This window comes from Penicillium griseofulvum (assembly GCF_001561935.1).
Source record: "Penicillium griseofulvum strain PG3 chromosome Unknown contig_80, whole genome shotgun sequence".
NCBI classification, from domain to species: Eukaryota; Fungi; Ascomycota; class Eurotiomycetes; order Eurotiales; family Aspergillaceae; genus Penicillium; species Penicillium griseofulvum.
The window spans coordinates 3,372,022-3,386,081 of NW_024467471.1; the positions used below are offsets into that span (position 1 = coordinate 3,372,022).

Consider the following 14,060-nt stretch of genomic DNA (forward strand, 5'->3'; position numbering starts at 1 on the left):
ATACATAGCTCTTTACGTAAACAGGCGGTATTCCGGCAATATTCTCAACACAAGTAGACTCTTCTATCTCAATGGACGAGGAATATGGGAGGTATATTTCATTCATCATTCAACACCTAGCTAGGCTGCCACGACAGCTCGTGAAGGGACATACAACATACATGCCACAAACATGAATGCATGCCACAAGACTCTTTTTGACAGTTATGCCGTTGCCATTTATTAATGATAATCAATTGCTATGTAGTGCGCAGAGTGCACCTTTTTCTGTATCTAATTAATTATAATGTTTTTGAAATAATACCATATTGAATATTGGTGGCATGCATACATTAGCGTCCCTTTTCACACGAGCTATCGCGGCAGGGTTATGTGTATAGGAAACAGGACCCTGAAGTGCTGGTTAATAGATGTGTACCCTGTTATAATCGCTATAACGCAATATTAAACAACCTGGCGAGGTTGAGAGCAAAAAAAGAAAATCAAAAATTAGTACCTTGAACTCTAATCCCAATTAGGTCTAGTAGTATTATAAAAATAATCTATTATTTTGCATTGTTCCGAATTAGGCAATGTAGTTTCTTTGTTCTCTTTATTTTATTTTTTATTTTTTTTGTCACGCTCAGGGTAGTTACGTCCTAATTAGGTAGTCGCACCTTCCGCAAGAACTTCAGCTGTCGCAGGGTCCCCTATAAAAGCCCCCTTCCCTCAGACTTTTCGAACTTCCTCTTGTCAACCACCTCTTGTCACAAGCTTCCTGGATCTAATCTGGTATGGCTTCCCTGACTCGAGCAGTGATACAGGTGAGCATCCACACTCTCTCCCCAATCAAGATATTATATGTCCATGAACCTTTCTGACAATTTGACAGCCTTAGTAGACGTGCGGGGAACCCTTCGGGGTCTCCTAAATATCGAACAGGTTGGGTATGTACTCCCACCCACAAGCTTTTGACATGTCTAACTCATGCTTTTTCTGATTAGGTCCTTCGTTGGGAAACCGAGATCGGGGTCCCCGATAAGCCTCGGCGACATGGTTGTATGTTCTCCTGCCAGTATCAATATTGTCTCTATCGCTGACTCGTCACCTCTCAGGACCTTCGTTGGGTGGTGCCAAAGTTGTACCTGCACTGAGCATGGAAGGTCTTTGACTGAACTGTCAGCCTTGGTGATGTGGGGTGAGTTCTCCAGCCAGTGGCATTTTACCAATTCTAACCCCATTCTTCTTGAAACAGAATTCGTTGTCGCCAACGCCCGGACCAAGTCGGCTCTCTTTGGAGGCACGTTGTGTCTTCGGAGGTACGTTGTGCTGTAAACCTTGGGGAGGCAGATGGGATCTAAGGCCCATCAATCTACGAGGGGGGGACAGCCCGACCCGGAATGGGTCGCATTGCAACCAATACGGCTTGTCATTTTCGTTTGTCGCGGCATATCCAGGACGCAAGTCCAGGTAAGTTTTTTTCCCGCATGTGGTTTCTTATCATTTCTAACATGTCTTCTCTCATCAGAACCTTCGTGGGAAGACCTGAAGTCGGACTGGATATGCACAATCCAGTCTTCGCGGGTCCGGCTAAATTCCAGGTGAGTCTCCTACCAGTCTATATGTTTTTGTTGCTAACTTGAGGTTATTGTTGATCAGTGCATTCGACGGAGTTTTGGCATTACACACTGTGTGATGTCCCTTGCAGATGGCCATGCAATCCCGCTTTTTTTTGAAAAAGCGAAGAAACAAGTTGGAGCTCCAAACCTTATGGTTTACTTGTTTGCCCTCGGGGGGGCCTTTTCAGTGGGCAGTGGGATTTCAGGTCAATAAGAGAGCTATTGTTCTCTTGCATGGGTACATGATCCGAAGAGATCACACTCTCGGATCAGTGCACGTTGCAGGGCCTTACAGCAAAATCCATTACATCTCTGATCGGAGTGGGCTGGGTATACATTGCATTATTCGCCTGCTATGCTCTTGGTCAGTGATGTACCTGGAAACATTTCATTCCAATCAAGCAAGATTGGTCGTAGGTTTCGTAGTATCTATCTTTGAATTCAAGAGACTTTTGCTATTGCATCATACCTTCTACACTAGTTACATCTTCGGTCTCTTGGCTATAGCTATTTGTGGGTGATTAGGAAGAAAAATGAGAAGCGCTTGAATATTTGATACAGAGTAAATCGCTTCTCTATAGCTTTTGCCCTTTCTTCTCTTCTAATCTCACTTTCACGTTCTCTTGGCTTCGCAAGAAATAATCCTGTGTAGCACTTTCAACCTGATAACGAGTATAGTGCCAAGGCACTTGCCACACAAGAAGCAACCTGGCTTCCTCAGCTGCTCATCGATTTGGTTATCTTGGGCTTTCTTGAAAAGCCAACCCCGATATATGCTGACAACAACGGTGCTATTGCCTTAGCATCTAACCCAGAATTCCGTGCGAAGACCAAGCACATTGTAATTTGCTTAGATTGCCCTCAAGTCTATATTGTACGTTTTGTTCATATACCTACTGCTGAAGTGGTGACCGATAGAAGGACCACGACCATGGTCAACTTCTACAAAGAATACAGAATACAGTGAATAAGGATCTGTGAAATCTAAATCTATATTCTGATAAATTCTAAGAACATATAAACATAAAACAGAGACAAGAAGAACCCAGAGGACATAGTTTGCACAACTTCAGTCTTATACCTCGATGTGTGCAGTCTCACTCATTGGCTTTTCGCTCCTCTCGGTGTTCAAAGTTCGGTGGTGGCCAGGGTGGACCGGGTATCCTCTGGTCTCCCAAACGCCTCCGGTGATTCCACCTCTCGAGAAGAGGTGATCAACATCCTCCAGTTCCAGTCCTTTAGTCTCGGGGAAGAAGAAAAAGACCATTGGAATCTTGTTCGGTCAGTATCGTAAAGATAACAATTGGGTCCAGAATGAGGGTCATACCCAGGCAAAACAGAAGCAGGCGAAGATGATAAAAGTTTTCCATCCGATATTATCAATTGCCGTCGGTGTAATTTGGACAACAATAACTTCGAGGATTAGCGAAGTCGCTTCCCATAGGGACTAGTCAACTTACAAACACAAATCCAATTGACAAAGCCACCAAAAGCCTGAGCTCTGGCTCGGATCCGGGTAGTCGATATTTCAGAAGGGTAAAACCTGTTGATTATTAGCAGTGGCACACAATCACAAGCAAGATAAAAAAAACTAACCAGGGAACTGGGAGATACCCAACGCCAAGGAACAATTGGAATATAAAAACAAACACGGTAGCTGCATATGCACATGACTCAGTGCCAATCGACAATAGAATAGCAGTCATCACGAAACAGAAACAGAGACCAGCGGCGGAGAACATGAGTGATGCCCGTCGGCCGAATTTATCCATACTCCACAGGGGGATAACAGAGCCGACAAGGTAGGCGAGAGAGGTGCAGCCGCCGAGAACTAAGGATAGGTTGCGAGATAGATTCATTGCATTCTGTTGTGGAAGTGCTATTAGTTCACTTGTTCACCTAGAGATGGAAATGGGAGCATACCTGGTAGACAATAGGGGCATAGTAGTTGATCATATTAGAGCCTAGGACATGTCAATATGCTAATCTTCTACAGCACCTGAACTGGTATTTTTCACCTGTGAACTGTTGTTGAATATTGACAACAGCAGCCAAGATCATGCGTCGAAGATTCCCCATCGGGCCACCCGACCAGAGCTCCTTGTACTTGAAGGGTCCGCCAGCAGACTCAATCTCGATAGACGATTCGATTTGGTGGCGTAGAAGAACGACTTCAGGACTCGACTCATCAGCAGGCTGCTCTAGTTGTAGACGTGCCAGAACGGACGCTGCCTCGTCACTGCGATCTTGTTCACAGAGCCAGCGTGGAGAATCAGGCAGGGGGATCATCTGCAAAACTAAGAAGATGGCAAAGAAAGCCTGGAAACTGATTGGGAACCGCCACTGAACGGGGGTATCCACGAAGCTCAGTCCATAGTCCAACCAGTATGCGATGCAGAGACCGAGAATTGTAACAGTGCCTTGGGCGGATAGCAACATGCCTCGCTGCTCTGGGCGAGCTAGCTCCGATTGGTATGCCGGGACGGTACTGCTGTTGATTCCATTGCCAAGGCCGGTGACGATTCGGCCAACGAGGAATTGAGGAATGGTAAAGGAAGTGCCGAGGATGATTGTTCCTATGATCATGATTGAACCACCGGCGATGATCATCTTGCGGCGACCGTATTTGTGACCAATGACGAGACTGAGGAGGCAGCCTACTGCACAGCCGATATCGTAGATGGAAGTAAGGAGACCCTGCATCGTGCTGTCGGGGTTGTTGAATGTTTGTCCAAATTGATTGTTCGCGCCAATCAGGCCGCTCATAACGCCCTGATCATATCCCAGAAGAAGGAAGGCTTGACAGCTTGCTGCTGTCACAGCCCAGTGTAGGTATTTTCCGCGTAGAACCATAATGTGTTTTGGTCGGGGAAACTGGAGAGAAGTTGGGGCCCCAGGTCCTTTTCTCCACGCTTTCAACCATCTCAACTCAACTCCATAGCATGTCGGTTCACTCTTCCCCGAGAAGCCTTGGCTGTTCGGTTTAATACAGTCCGGGACTAGTAATGTTCACCTTCGGGACGAAATAAGACTAGCGCATACGTTTCCCCGCGGGGACTTCCCCACACTGACGAATTTCATGAGACTCCAACTTTAGAAGCGCGGGTTAGACAGTCTTAACCTTGGAAAAGCGCCATTAACGCCTTTGATACCCTGAGCTCACATATTGGAAACTCACTTTCATGCTTTGGGCTCCAGCTCTGAAACAAAACCATTGATCGTGTTTTTTTTTTATAGAACAGATTACATTACCGCGTACGTAAATTTTCTGCAAGTAGCGAGCCACCTCAGTGGATCGTTGGATATGCTTGAAAGGAACCAATATTTATTATACCTAATTGTGCAGGATAAATAGCCAAGCTGGCCTGAAGGATATGTATCCCTGAGAGGCTGAGACGTTTGTACTGATTTTAAACGCAAATCTCCTTTAACATCTAAGAGTATACCTAGTTTCCTGAGCTTAAAAAGGACAGCCTGCCGACGTTGTGGGTCTTACTGGTCATAGTCCTTACCAAACCGAAGATATCAAGGTCTATGGATAACTGCTACTACGAAAGATTCTAGCATGTTCGAGTATAAAAATTCCTCGTTACATAAGCTGGCCTATACTAAAGATCTGAGTATCGACTCACAGCCCCAATCTGACGAGTAATCCAATGCCGATCAAAATATCGGGGCATAATATTGTCCTTGAGCGTAATCAAGTGTTCTTCAAGCTTATGAGTCTTCTCGAGAAACCTAGAATTGTACCCGTAATAGCCGCGTGAATCAAGTACGGTACGACATCTTGGCATCTCCCTACACATAGCGGGACTAGCCCGCTCAAGGACACGTACCTCTTCAATAAGATCCGTGAGGTTGTCAACTGCCAGCGCCAGTCGGAGAGGCGAAATATTCTTCCGAGCCATGATAGCGTCAATTTCGTGCTGTAGGTCAGCCTTGAACTGAGTACGTATGCGTAGAAACTGCTGCTCGGGGTTCCTCTTCCGGGAAAACATGGTGCTAAGTCAGTAAGCTACAACAAACCTGAGTAACGGGGGAGATTCTGTGAGGTTAGTTGGCAGTATCAGTGAAGATGCACTTGACACAGATGGTTTGAATGAATCAGAATGATGACGACTTTGGGGAAGAGGGTGGGACCGAGTCTATTTATGCAATTTCCCTTGAGTGGAAACAATTATTAGAGTTAGAAGAAGATAATGCCGTAGAAGAAACAAAGACACAAAGACTCACTTGGGTTCTTTACTTCTTTTAGGGGGCCATTTCATATGGATTGAACAGGGATAGGCTTGATAAAGAATTAGTAATGACAACTGTACCACTGGAGTTGAGTCAGTGAATGGGATTGTTGAATTATTGGAAGACAAAGGAGTTTCATCAGTGAACAACAAGCAAAGTGGAAGATCAGCACATCTGTTTCCTGTTTTTACGGATTTATGGGCTAGTTACAACTGCTATCTTTCTGTCACTTGCGGTGAGAATGTGCCTATTTTCGAAGTATATATTCGAACGGTTCTATTCATAGTCTAGGCGCATAGCACGATCTCCCATAAGTACTCACGATCATATATATACTACATCAAGAAAACAAACTTGATGCGTATTGTAATATATCGATTCTTGCCGATGCAGACACAGCCTTGATGGCGGCTGTGAAGTAAGGGATATCGACACCCTTGAAAGAACAGCTTCTCCCATGAACATCGATAGTCACAGTGCCAATTTCATCGTCACCCGAAATGGCCTCGTGAATCAACATTTCTTTATCAACCGAGCCGAGTACCACAGTGTTGCTGATGGTCTTTTCCAGACGCAGATAGGGCAAATCGACCCATCCCAAGTCCGAACCACCCATGGTGAGATTGAAAGTCACATGTCCCTGAACATGTTAGTCGATAAATATACCCTATGTACGGAATGCATTGATATACCATCTCAACTATGAACGGACTCGGATTGCGCACGGAGATTGTGGCATTGAAATTGTATCCATCAACTGGAGGGTCCAGCAACTCTAGACTGGTGACGTTAAATGCTCCCTCGGCATTGATAAAGTCTGCGAATGTTAGAAATATTTACCCCCAGTGGCAATTTATCAGGGCAAATCTCACCTGTGACATTATAACCTAATATTGTCAGCTTGTTTCATCGATGTGATCGGAAATGTATACTCACCACCCACGTCCATTATTTTATGAATGGTCAAATGAGCGGTTGGCAGTGATCCAAATTTCAAATCTGGCGAACCTTCAACCAAAATAGAAGAGCTCTTGTTAGATCCAGCTGCAGAGGCCAATCGCGACAGACAGTCGACACACGACAAATCCAAATCTTGGTCTATTTCAAGGGCGGCGCCGTTTCCAAATGCAATATTAGGCACTTGGAAGACTGTAAAAACTTCGTCAGTGTCTTCGAGACGACATGTGGCATTGAACGCATTCATATGACCACTACCACTAAATCCACCCATTTGAAGGCTTTGCTTTTGTTTGACATGGAAGGCGGTTGGCCGGGGGTTGGTAATCTCGAGGCCATCGTAATCATACTCATACTTGTTGATATAATCGTTCGCGAAATTGGGAATCCCGACATAAAAGCTGAGAAATTATTAGTATAAAAAATTATAATCTTTTATGATAAAACTCACAGTGGGAGAATGATGACTAGGACAGAGATGCAGAATGCGATCAAGTATGCCCACCAGAACCTCTTCATATGTGACTTGAAGCGGCTCCATAAGGTCGACTTTTCTGGGGCCGGTAGCGCCTCATCTGCCTCGGAACTACTTGAGATGTCAGATTTTGACATGATAGATGCAACAATGTTGATGAGTGCTAGAATATTTGCTTTTATCCTAGGTCGTGGACGGTGAAAGTCCAGTAGATGGCAGTGTGACAACTGCTTCCCATGCTGTAGCGTACGGTGTTGTAGTAGAGAAGAGCCAAATATGGGGTGTGAGTGAAGGAACTCCATAAGCTAGTCGTCGCTTCGGGTTTTGGTATACCCCATGTCGATCAGACCCGCCTTTCACATGATAGCGAGATGTGCACAGCAATTATTCTAAACGAGAATATTTTTGCGCAAACTCGCCAACTGACGTCATAAGTATTTCGTCCAGCATCAACTAAAGTTGCTTCATTGCGAGTTTGGGAACTAAATTTCGGTATATAAATGTGTGAAGACGAGGCTCAAAGCAAAGTGCTTGTGTTGGAAAAGTAGTCCAAGCGACCAATCAAGACCTTCAATAGCTAACCAGTTTGGCTTAAAAGTGGGTCAAGTGCCTCATACTCCTCGTATAGGATACGTGATCAGCACGATGGCGTTTGATAAATTGCAGATCGTGCACTTGGTAGAATGATCGACGAGACAGGCCTCGGCTGTGGATTAAACGACCTGCAAAGATGAATCTGGGGATTTAAGCGAGTTATAGTTATATATATGTTGTAGTGTCAAGAGTAAAAGGTGGAAGCTTCATCTTGAACAGCGATGATCGAACTACAACATATGTACATAGTTTCTGGAGGCTATTTATTATGACGACATGACTCATGTTCATTTGCTAAAGAAATATCTCATTGAGTAGGCTATTGTTGCTTCTCCAAGTAGAAATCAAAAGCATAGCAGATTACCTTAAATTCTAACTCCTCAAGAGCGGTATGGATTCAATGGTCGGTTTTATTGCGGCCAAGTATGCAAGTCAGTCATCAACCTATACTGGATACTCCGGTAACTGAAATGCCTATTACCCTTGGGCTAGTTTTGGTATAGCAAGCGTAGGCAACTGAAATGGACTGAATACAAATATATAACTTGGCCCTCCTTTTCTATTATTGGATGATCCCATTCCTACTGTGGTTAATTCCATTTTAAACTGAGATCTATGTGGTTTGCTGGTTTGTTTGCTAAATATACAGGGAATAAATATCCTGCTAGTCCATAGATCTTACAATCAAGAACTCTCCCTCTTCCTCATCTCTCTCTACATTCACAACAAAAAGTTTGTCGAGTTCCACCGCACACACAGCACAAGCGGATTCACCATTGAACTTGCTTGGATAGTCGAAAGCGATGATCAACGATGAATACTGACGGCCACATGGGGACCATGAAGACTGCATGTCACACCCTGCGAAACCGGATGACTATCCCTAGTTATTGATCGTATCATGCTCGAATGCCAGGTCGATCCGTTCAGTGAAGATTGGGCGGTCATCGCCCTTGTGTGGTCTGCCCGTGTTGGTCGTTGATCATCGCTTCCGACACATCCAAGCAGGTGCAACTATGATTTAGATTCTTAACAAAGGATATTATAACTACATGTATAGAGGAAATGAAGTATATCAAAGAGATATACTTGGGTAGCCTAAAACTGGCACTACCTCTCTTGGTATATTCTCAGGGGGTTTTTTTTTCATGTCTCTTTTCGTGTCTCTTTCGATGTCCTTGATGACACTGTCTCATATTCTCTGCTATCTCCTAGTCGGTATAACATAAATAACAGACGCAAATTAAAATTCGACATTTTAGAATTAGATTTTTATAATCACGGTCGTTCAAACCTCCCGAAAAACTGACGTAATGCTTCTAGCAACTCGGCAGGGATAGGTTGCCCGGTCGGCGCTAGTGTAGGCTGTAAGATATATTCTCACCTCGTGTTTGGAAGCAGTAGGTAAGATGCAGCATAGAAGGCCGTGATGCCTAGGAGGGTGCGACCAAAGCATTCCAAATTTGCAAAGGCAGAAACGGTAGTGGCGTTGACGTTGTTATGGCTCGGCGGAGGCCCCGTCTCAGGTGTCTCAGGTGTTTCCGGCGGAGGAAAGCCCGAGCCTGCCCCCGGTGTGTTTGAGGATTTATTTGTATGCTTGGAAGATTTGCTGAACCAAGTAAATAGTCGTTAAATCCGGGAGCTTTCTGCGTCTATTTTTCTCTTCTCCCAGAAAGAAGTAATCCATGGGTACGGAGTACTAATCTCCATGTTTGGGTCTTTCCACGTGGCTGAACCCGTGGCGTCAACCCCTCCACGCGTGAACCCCGGGTTTGCTGATGTCAGCAATGAATTTAAAATTTCCTCTCTGGGGCGTTATAACCCTTTTTGGCGTCTGATATATGAGTGTCGCTCACGGGCGTTGAACTCTGCTCCGTACTGGGTGTGGAACCCTATAAATAAGCACGGGAAAGAATCTGACAAAGTGGGGTGCTGGTGTAAGATTTTGTCTACAACCAACTGGTTACAGCTACAATGCAAAAGTATACTCCATATAACTAGACAGTAGTGATAAATATCAAGTTTTATCTCATACAACATATGGAAATTCGAAAATCTCTACCATTCCAGTCCTCGGGCGAAAGGTGGAACATAGATCGGCCCGGCCCGCGAGGAAGCTGTGATTTTCTAGCAGATTCGAGCCAGTAATTGTTATCGATAGAATCTCAATATCCAGAGCAACCTGGAAGAGTAAAGTCTCTTGAAGTGTATCAAAGACAGACAAACGAGGAATATGGAATCATATTTGGGGGCCAAAATTAAATATATTAAGGAGGGAAAAAAAAAGCGCAGAAACCTAAAAAAGAAAGTGCAAAAAGATCCATGGATCTAGACCAACAGGATAACGCTAACTAGAAATGGCATAGAACGCGGTGTTAAGAGTCTGAGTTGTCCACGGGTCCTTTTAGACATTCCCTTTGTTTTCTTCTTTCTTTCTGTCATGCTCCCATATTCAGTTTCATTCAAAGACCACCGGTCGCTGTCACATCCGAGGCCCAAAGCCAAAACACGACGAAAAAGCATGCTTTTGCGGACCTCCCAGTTCATTATCGCGGTAGTAGCCGGGTGGTTGATAATATCATTTCTGCTCTTTAGGTCACAAGCTCCAGACCCAAGTGTGCAATCGACTTCCTCAGTCAACACAGATACGGAGTCGGAACATGATTCTATTTCGCAAGAGACGCCCGATGAAAACTCCATTGCGGAAATTCCAAAGTTGCAAGAAATTGTAGAAGACCAGCCAAATAACACCGAAACCAACACCAATCTAGAGTATCTAGAACCTGATCTTTTTGACGCCTCTCTTGACTACATTCTATCGATAATTCCCAACGAAATATACCGTCGAGAGCTCTTGCGGCCAGTAGTCGGCACGGGCGAGGCAAAACTGCACGAGCTCGGTTTGCGCACACGCGCATATAAACAATTCTTCGAGGCTTGGGAGGATGTCCACCTCGTCAAAAGCGACGATAATCACACCTACGTACGGGACGATATTGTCCCCTACTTGCGCGACAAGTTCAGCGAGCCGACCTTCTCCGACGCGCTGCACAAATACGAATCTTACCGCCAATTCCTCGCCAAATTCTCCGCGCTGCTGTTTCCGTGGACGAGTCCATACTTTGCAGATCATATGAGCATGCACGCTTCTTTGCGTCATGGAGGCCGCGGTATTGTAACGACAGCGGGAAATGGACAGGCGCATTTTTTACTGGCTGCCATTCCTTCTTTTCGTCTCTTGGGCTGCGATCTTCCCGTCGAGGTCATGTATCTTGGCGAAAACGATTTGAGCGAGGACTTCCGGACTCAGCTTGAGGCGCTACCAGGCGTCACAACGCGTGACCTCTCTACACTAGTTAACGATAAAGGTTGGCAACTCAACGGATGGGCTGGGAAACCCTTTGCCATTCTCTTCTCATCTTTCCGCGAAGTCTTGTTCATCGACGCCGACTCGCTGTTCTTCGTTAACCCCGAATCACTATTTGATGACGAGGAGTACGTGCGTACGGGTGCCCTTTTCTTCAGAGATAGAAATATCATTCCAGAGAGTAAGAAAGAATGGTTGCAGCAGATCTTGCCGAAGCCGATTTCACCAGCTGTGCAACATACCAGAATGTGGACCGGGGAGAGCGCGCATGTACAAGAGTCGGGAGTCATTGTTGTGGATAAGTGGATGCACTTTATCGCATTGTTACTTGTATGCAGAATGAATGGACCAGACAGGAATGGGAATGGTGGGGACATTGTAGGGACATATGATATGGTATACGGTTCGTTTTGCCCCGATACGTGTCTTCCCACTCTTGTTCTTCATTTGCTAACCACAGAGTTGCATAGGTGATAAGGAAACCTTTTGGATAGGCTGGGAACTCACTGGTGATACTTCCTATGCGTTCCACTCAGGCAACTGTGGAGTCATGGGCATAACCAAGCCATCTACCAAGCCCAACCCCACTAATCAACAGCCTGAACCGACGTTCATCGGGGGAATTGCAGTGGCCCCACCGGAAATAGGGCGCGAAATGGTGCCTGATCGTGAGCCCGACCTCACTATCTGTGCTCCCCAACTTCTTCATTTGGATCGTGAGCAACGCCCTTTATGGTTCAACGGCTGGTTATATGAGAACAAGTTTGCGAGTGAACGGGTTCTCGGAAAATTCGAGATGTATATGGAAGAGCAGAGTGGATCATTAGTTCCACCAGCCTGGGAACTAGAGGAGCACAATCTCTGCTGCTTGTCAAATTCCCCCGCAAAGAACTTTACAACTGAGGAGAGCGATTGGATCGATACGCTGATCGGGATAGCAAAGACGGTGGATAACTAGCACAGGGGAAGAATATATCCTGACTGCATTGACTATGCTCCAGTGTGCACGCAAACAAAAGGTATTAAGGACTGGGGTGACAAGTGTCAGCTCAAGAAGCATGGAAACAACCTTATGGCTTCGCAAAAAAGGATACACGACACCTCTTTCCTTTTTCCTCCTCCAACGCTCCTTCGCAACTATTATCCCGAGTCGACTTTTCAATCTTTCAAACCTCCTCCTCCACCGCCCTCCCTCAAAAATAGTGAGCAGAAAAATGCAAGGGGCGCTGCGATCAAGAAGGACAACGGGCAGCGGAAGAAGGCACGTCGTGCCCGCATTGATGTCATCTTAATTACCTAGTGGCACAGTAACATATGGTAAGGATCAATATGGTATCTCCATCATGATCGTTAAGCTGATATATTTGATAGACGATGCAAATCAAATCGCTGGTACACGGGCTTAAGTCATTCAAATTCCGAGAGGAACCGCCAAGGTTGGTATTCTGAATCTGTGTCCTTATTGGAAATCTACCCAGTTTAACATGCTCTATACTCTTAGAGACACCAGGACGAGCGAAACCCCCACACACATGTGAAGAAAGGAAGAGTATATACAGAATGTGAAGGATGGGCCTTTGGATGGAGGGGGGAAGGCTTGCAGTGCAATGAGACTTCTGTTTTGCTCTCCGCTTTCCTCCCATCCAATTATATATATATCAATATCTTAATGGACAAAGAATTTATCAAAAATTGTATAGACGAGTCTAAATACATACAGGCTGAACACACTTGGTTGATAACGCAAATGTACATACATGTATGTAAACTTATACATTTATCCATTGTGTCAAGATGAGATACGAAGTGTTTTATAGGAGTGCACCTGCCAATCGTCAGCGTATGGATGGATTGTGTGGGATTACCCTTACGAAAACATGAGATTAGTAGTAGAGCTTGTAGGTCTATAAAAAGAAAAGTTCGTCGACAACGTGCCTCGTACCCCGGATTCATCTGTAAATGGGAAGTAGTTATATCTAAAGTACCCTATAGCTCCGCACCTCATCTCGATCAACTTGGACCTGTGAGGAACTAAAAGAAAGAGACAAAAAGGTTTGTCAGTCAGCCTGCAGTCTTGTATGTAGATTGGAATGGTACCCGTGGACACTACCTGCCCTTCTAATAGGAGGGACTCTTTGGGGACAATATAATGATCCTTATAGTTCCATTTAGCCTACGTTTTGTTTATATTTTGGTCCAAAACGGGAAGGTGCAGTGTTTAAGCTGAAACGGGAAGGTGCCTATGGCACCCTGAGATTTTGGCAGAGTTGTTGCAAAAGAAAGGATTCGTCAACAACGTACTTAACAAAGGCCCGTAAACAGTAATGCAGGTGAGGATGCATGAACTGGCCTCGTAATAGGGAGAGCAAGGCCCGGGGAGGTAGATGGTAAATAGTGATGCTACATAGCTTATGATATTTCGGTTCAATGTTGCCCAGATGGTCTACTTGACCAAAGTTAAATGTAATATGCCAGAATCCTCCCTGGATGGCCGAGTGGGTGAGAGACATGAGGTCATCTGATTGCTGAGTGAAACAGTGAGCACGGGTGATACCGCATTGGGAAGCTCAGTGATGATGAAAGTGGTCAGGGTTTCGACCCCCACCACAAGTAATTGGGGCACGGATCATTTTTTTTTCTCTTCCTCATTTGTTCGTCTTATTTATATCTATGGATGGATCTTCCAACTTTGAGGGTTGTAGATCGAAGTGGATCCTTTAGTCCCGATTTGGTCTAGTGCCAGTTTAATTTGAGCCGCAATATTCTAACTTGGAATGTTAGGGATCGCCTCAACACTGACTACAGGCCAAAAGAATGTGCACTCTCAAGG

At 45.1% G+C, this 14,060-nt stretch overlaps 3 protein-coding genes across 3 annotated transcripts; 1 reads left to right on the top strand and 2 right to left on the bottom strand.

Annotated features, from left to right (window-relative positions):
* Positions 1 to 2,673: 2,673 nt before the first annotated feature.
* PGRI_022300 (sugar porter family MFS transporter) lies at positions 2,674 to 4,451 on the bottom strand (the record flags this gene model as incomplete). Its single annotated transcript, XM_040789943.1, has 6 exons — positions 2,674 to 2,871; positions 2,926 to 3,011; positions 3,059 to 3,141; positions 3,195 to 3,463; positions 3,522 to 3,562; positions 3,617 to 4,451. 6 exons carry the CDS (start codon positions 4,449 to 4,451, stop codon positions 2,674 to 2,676), a joined length of 1,512 nt encoding a protein of 503 aa, XP_040646896.1.
* A 1,726-nt stretch (positions 4,452 to 6,177) lies between these two features.
* Positions 6,178 to 7,406, bottom strand: PGRI_022310 (DUF3712 domain-containing protein; the record flags this gene model as incomplete). Its single annotated transcript, XM_040789944.1, has 5 exons — positions 6,178 to 6,477; positions 6,530 to 6,654; positions 6,710 to 6,724; positions 6,774 to 7,195; positions 7,246 to 7,406. The coding sequence occupies 5 exons, from the start codon at positions 7,404 to 7,406 to the stop codon at positions 6,178 to 6,180; spliced, it is 1,023 nt and encodes a 340-aa protein (XP_040646897.1).
* Positions 7,407 to 10,384: 2,978 nt separating this feature from the next.
* Positions 10,385 to 12,188, top strand: PGRI_022320 (putative alpha-1,3-mannosyltransferase; the record flags this gene model as incomplete). Its single annotated transcript, XM_040789945.1, has 2 exons — positions 10,385 to 11,633; positions 11,701 to 12,188. 2 exons carry the CDS (start codon positions 10,385 to 10,387, stop codon positions 12,186 to 12,188), a joined length of 1,737 nt encoding a protein of 578 aa, XP_040646898.1.
* Between the last annotated feature and the right edge of the window lie 1,872 nt (positions 12,189 to 14,060).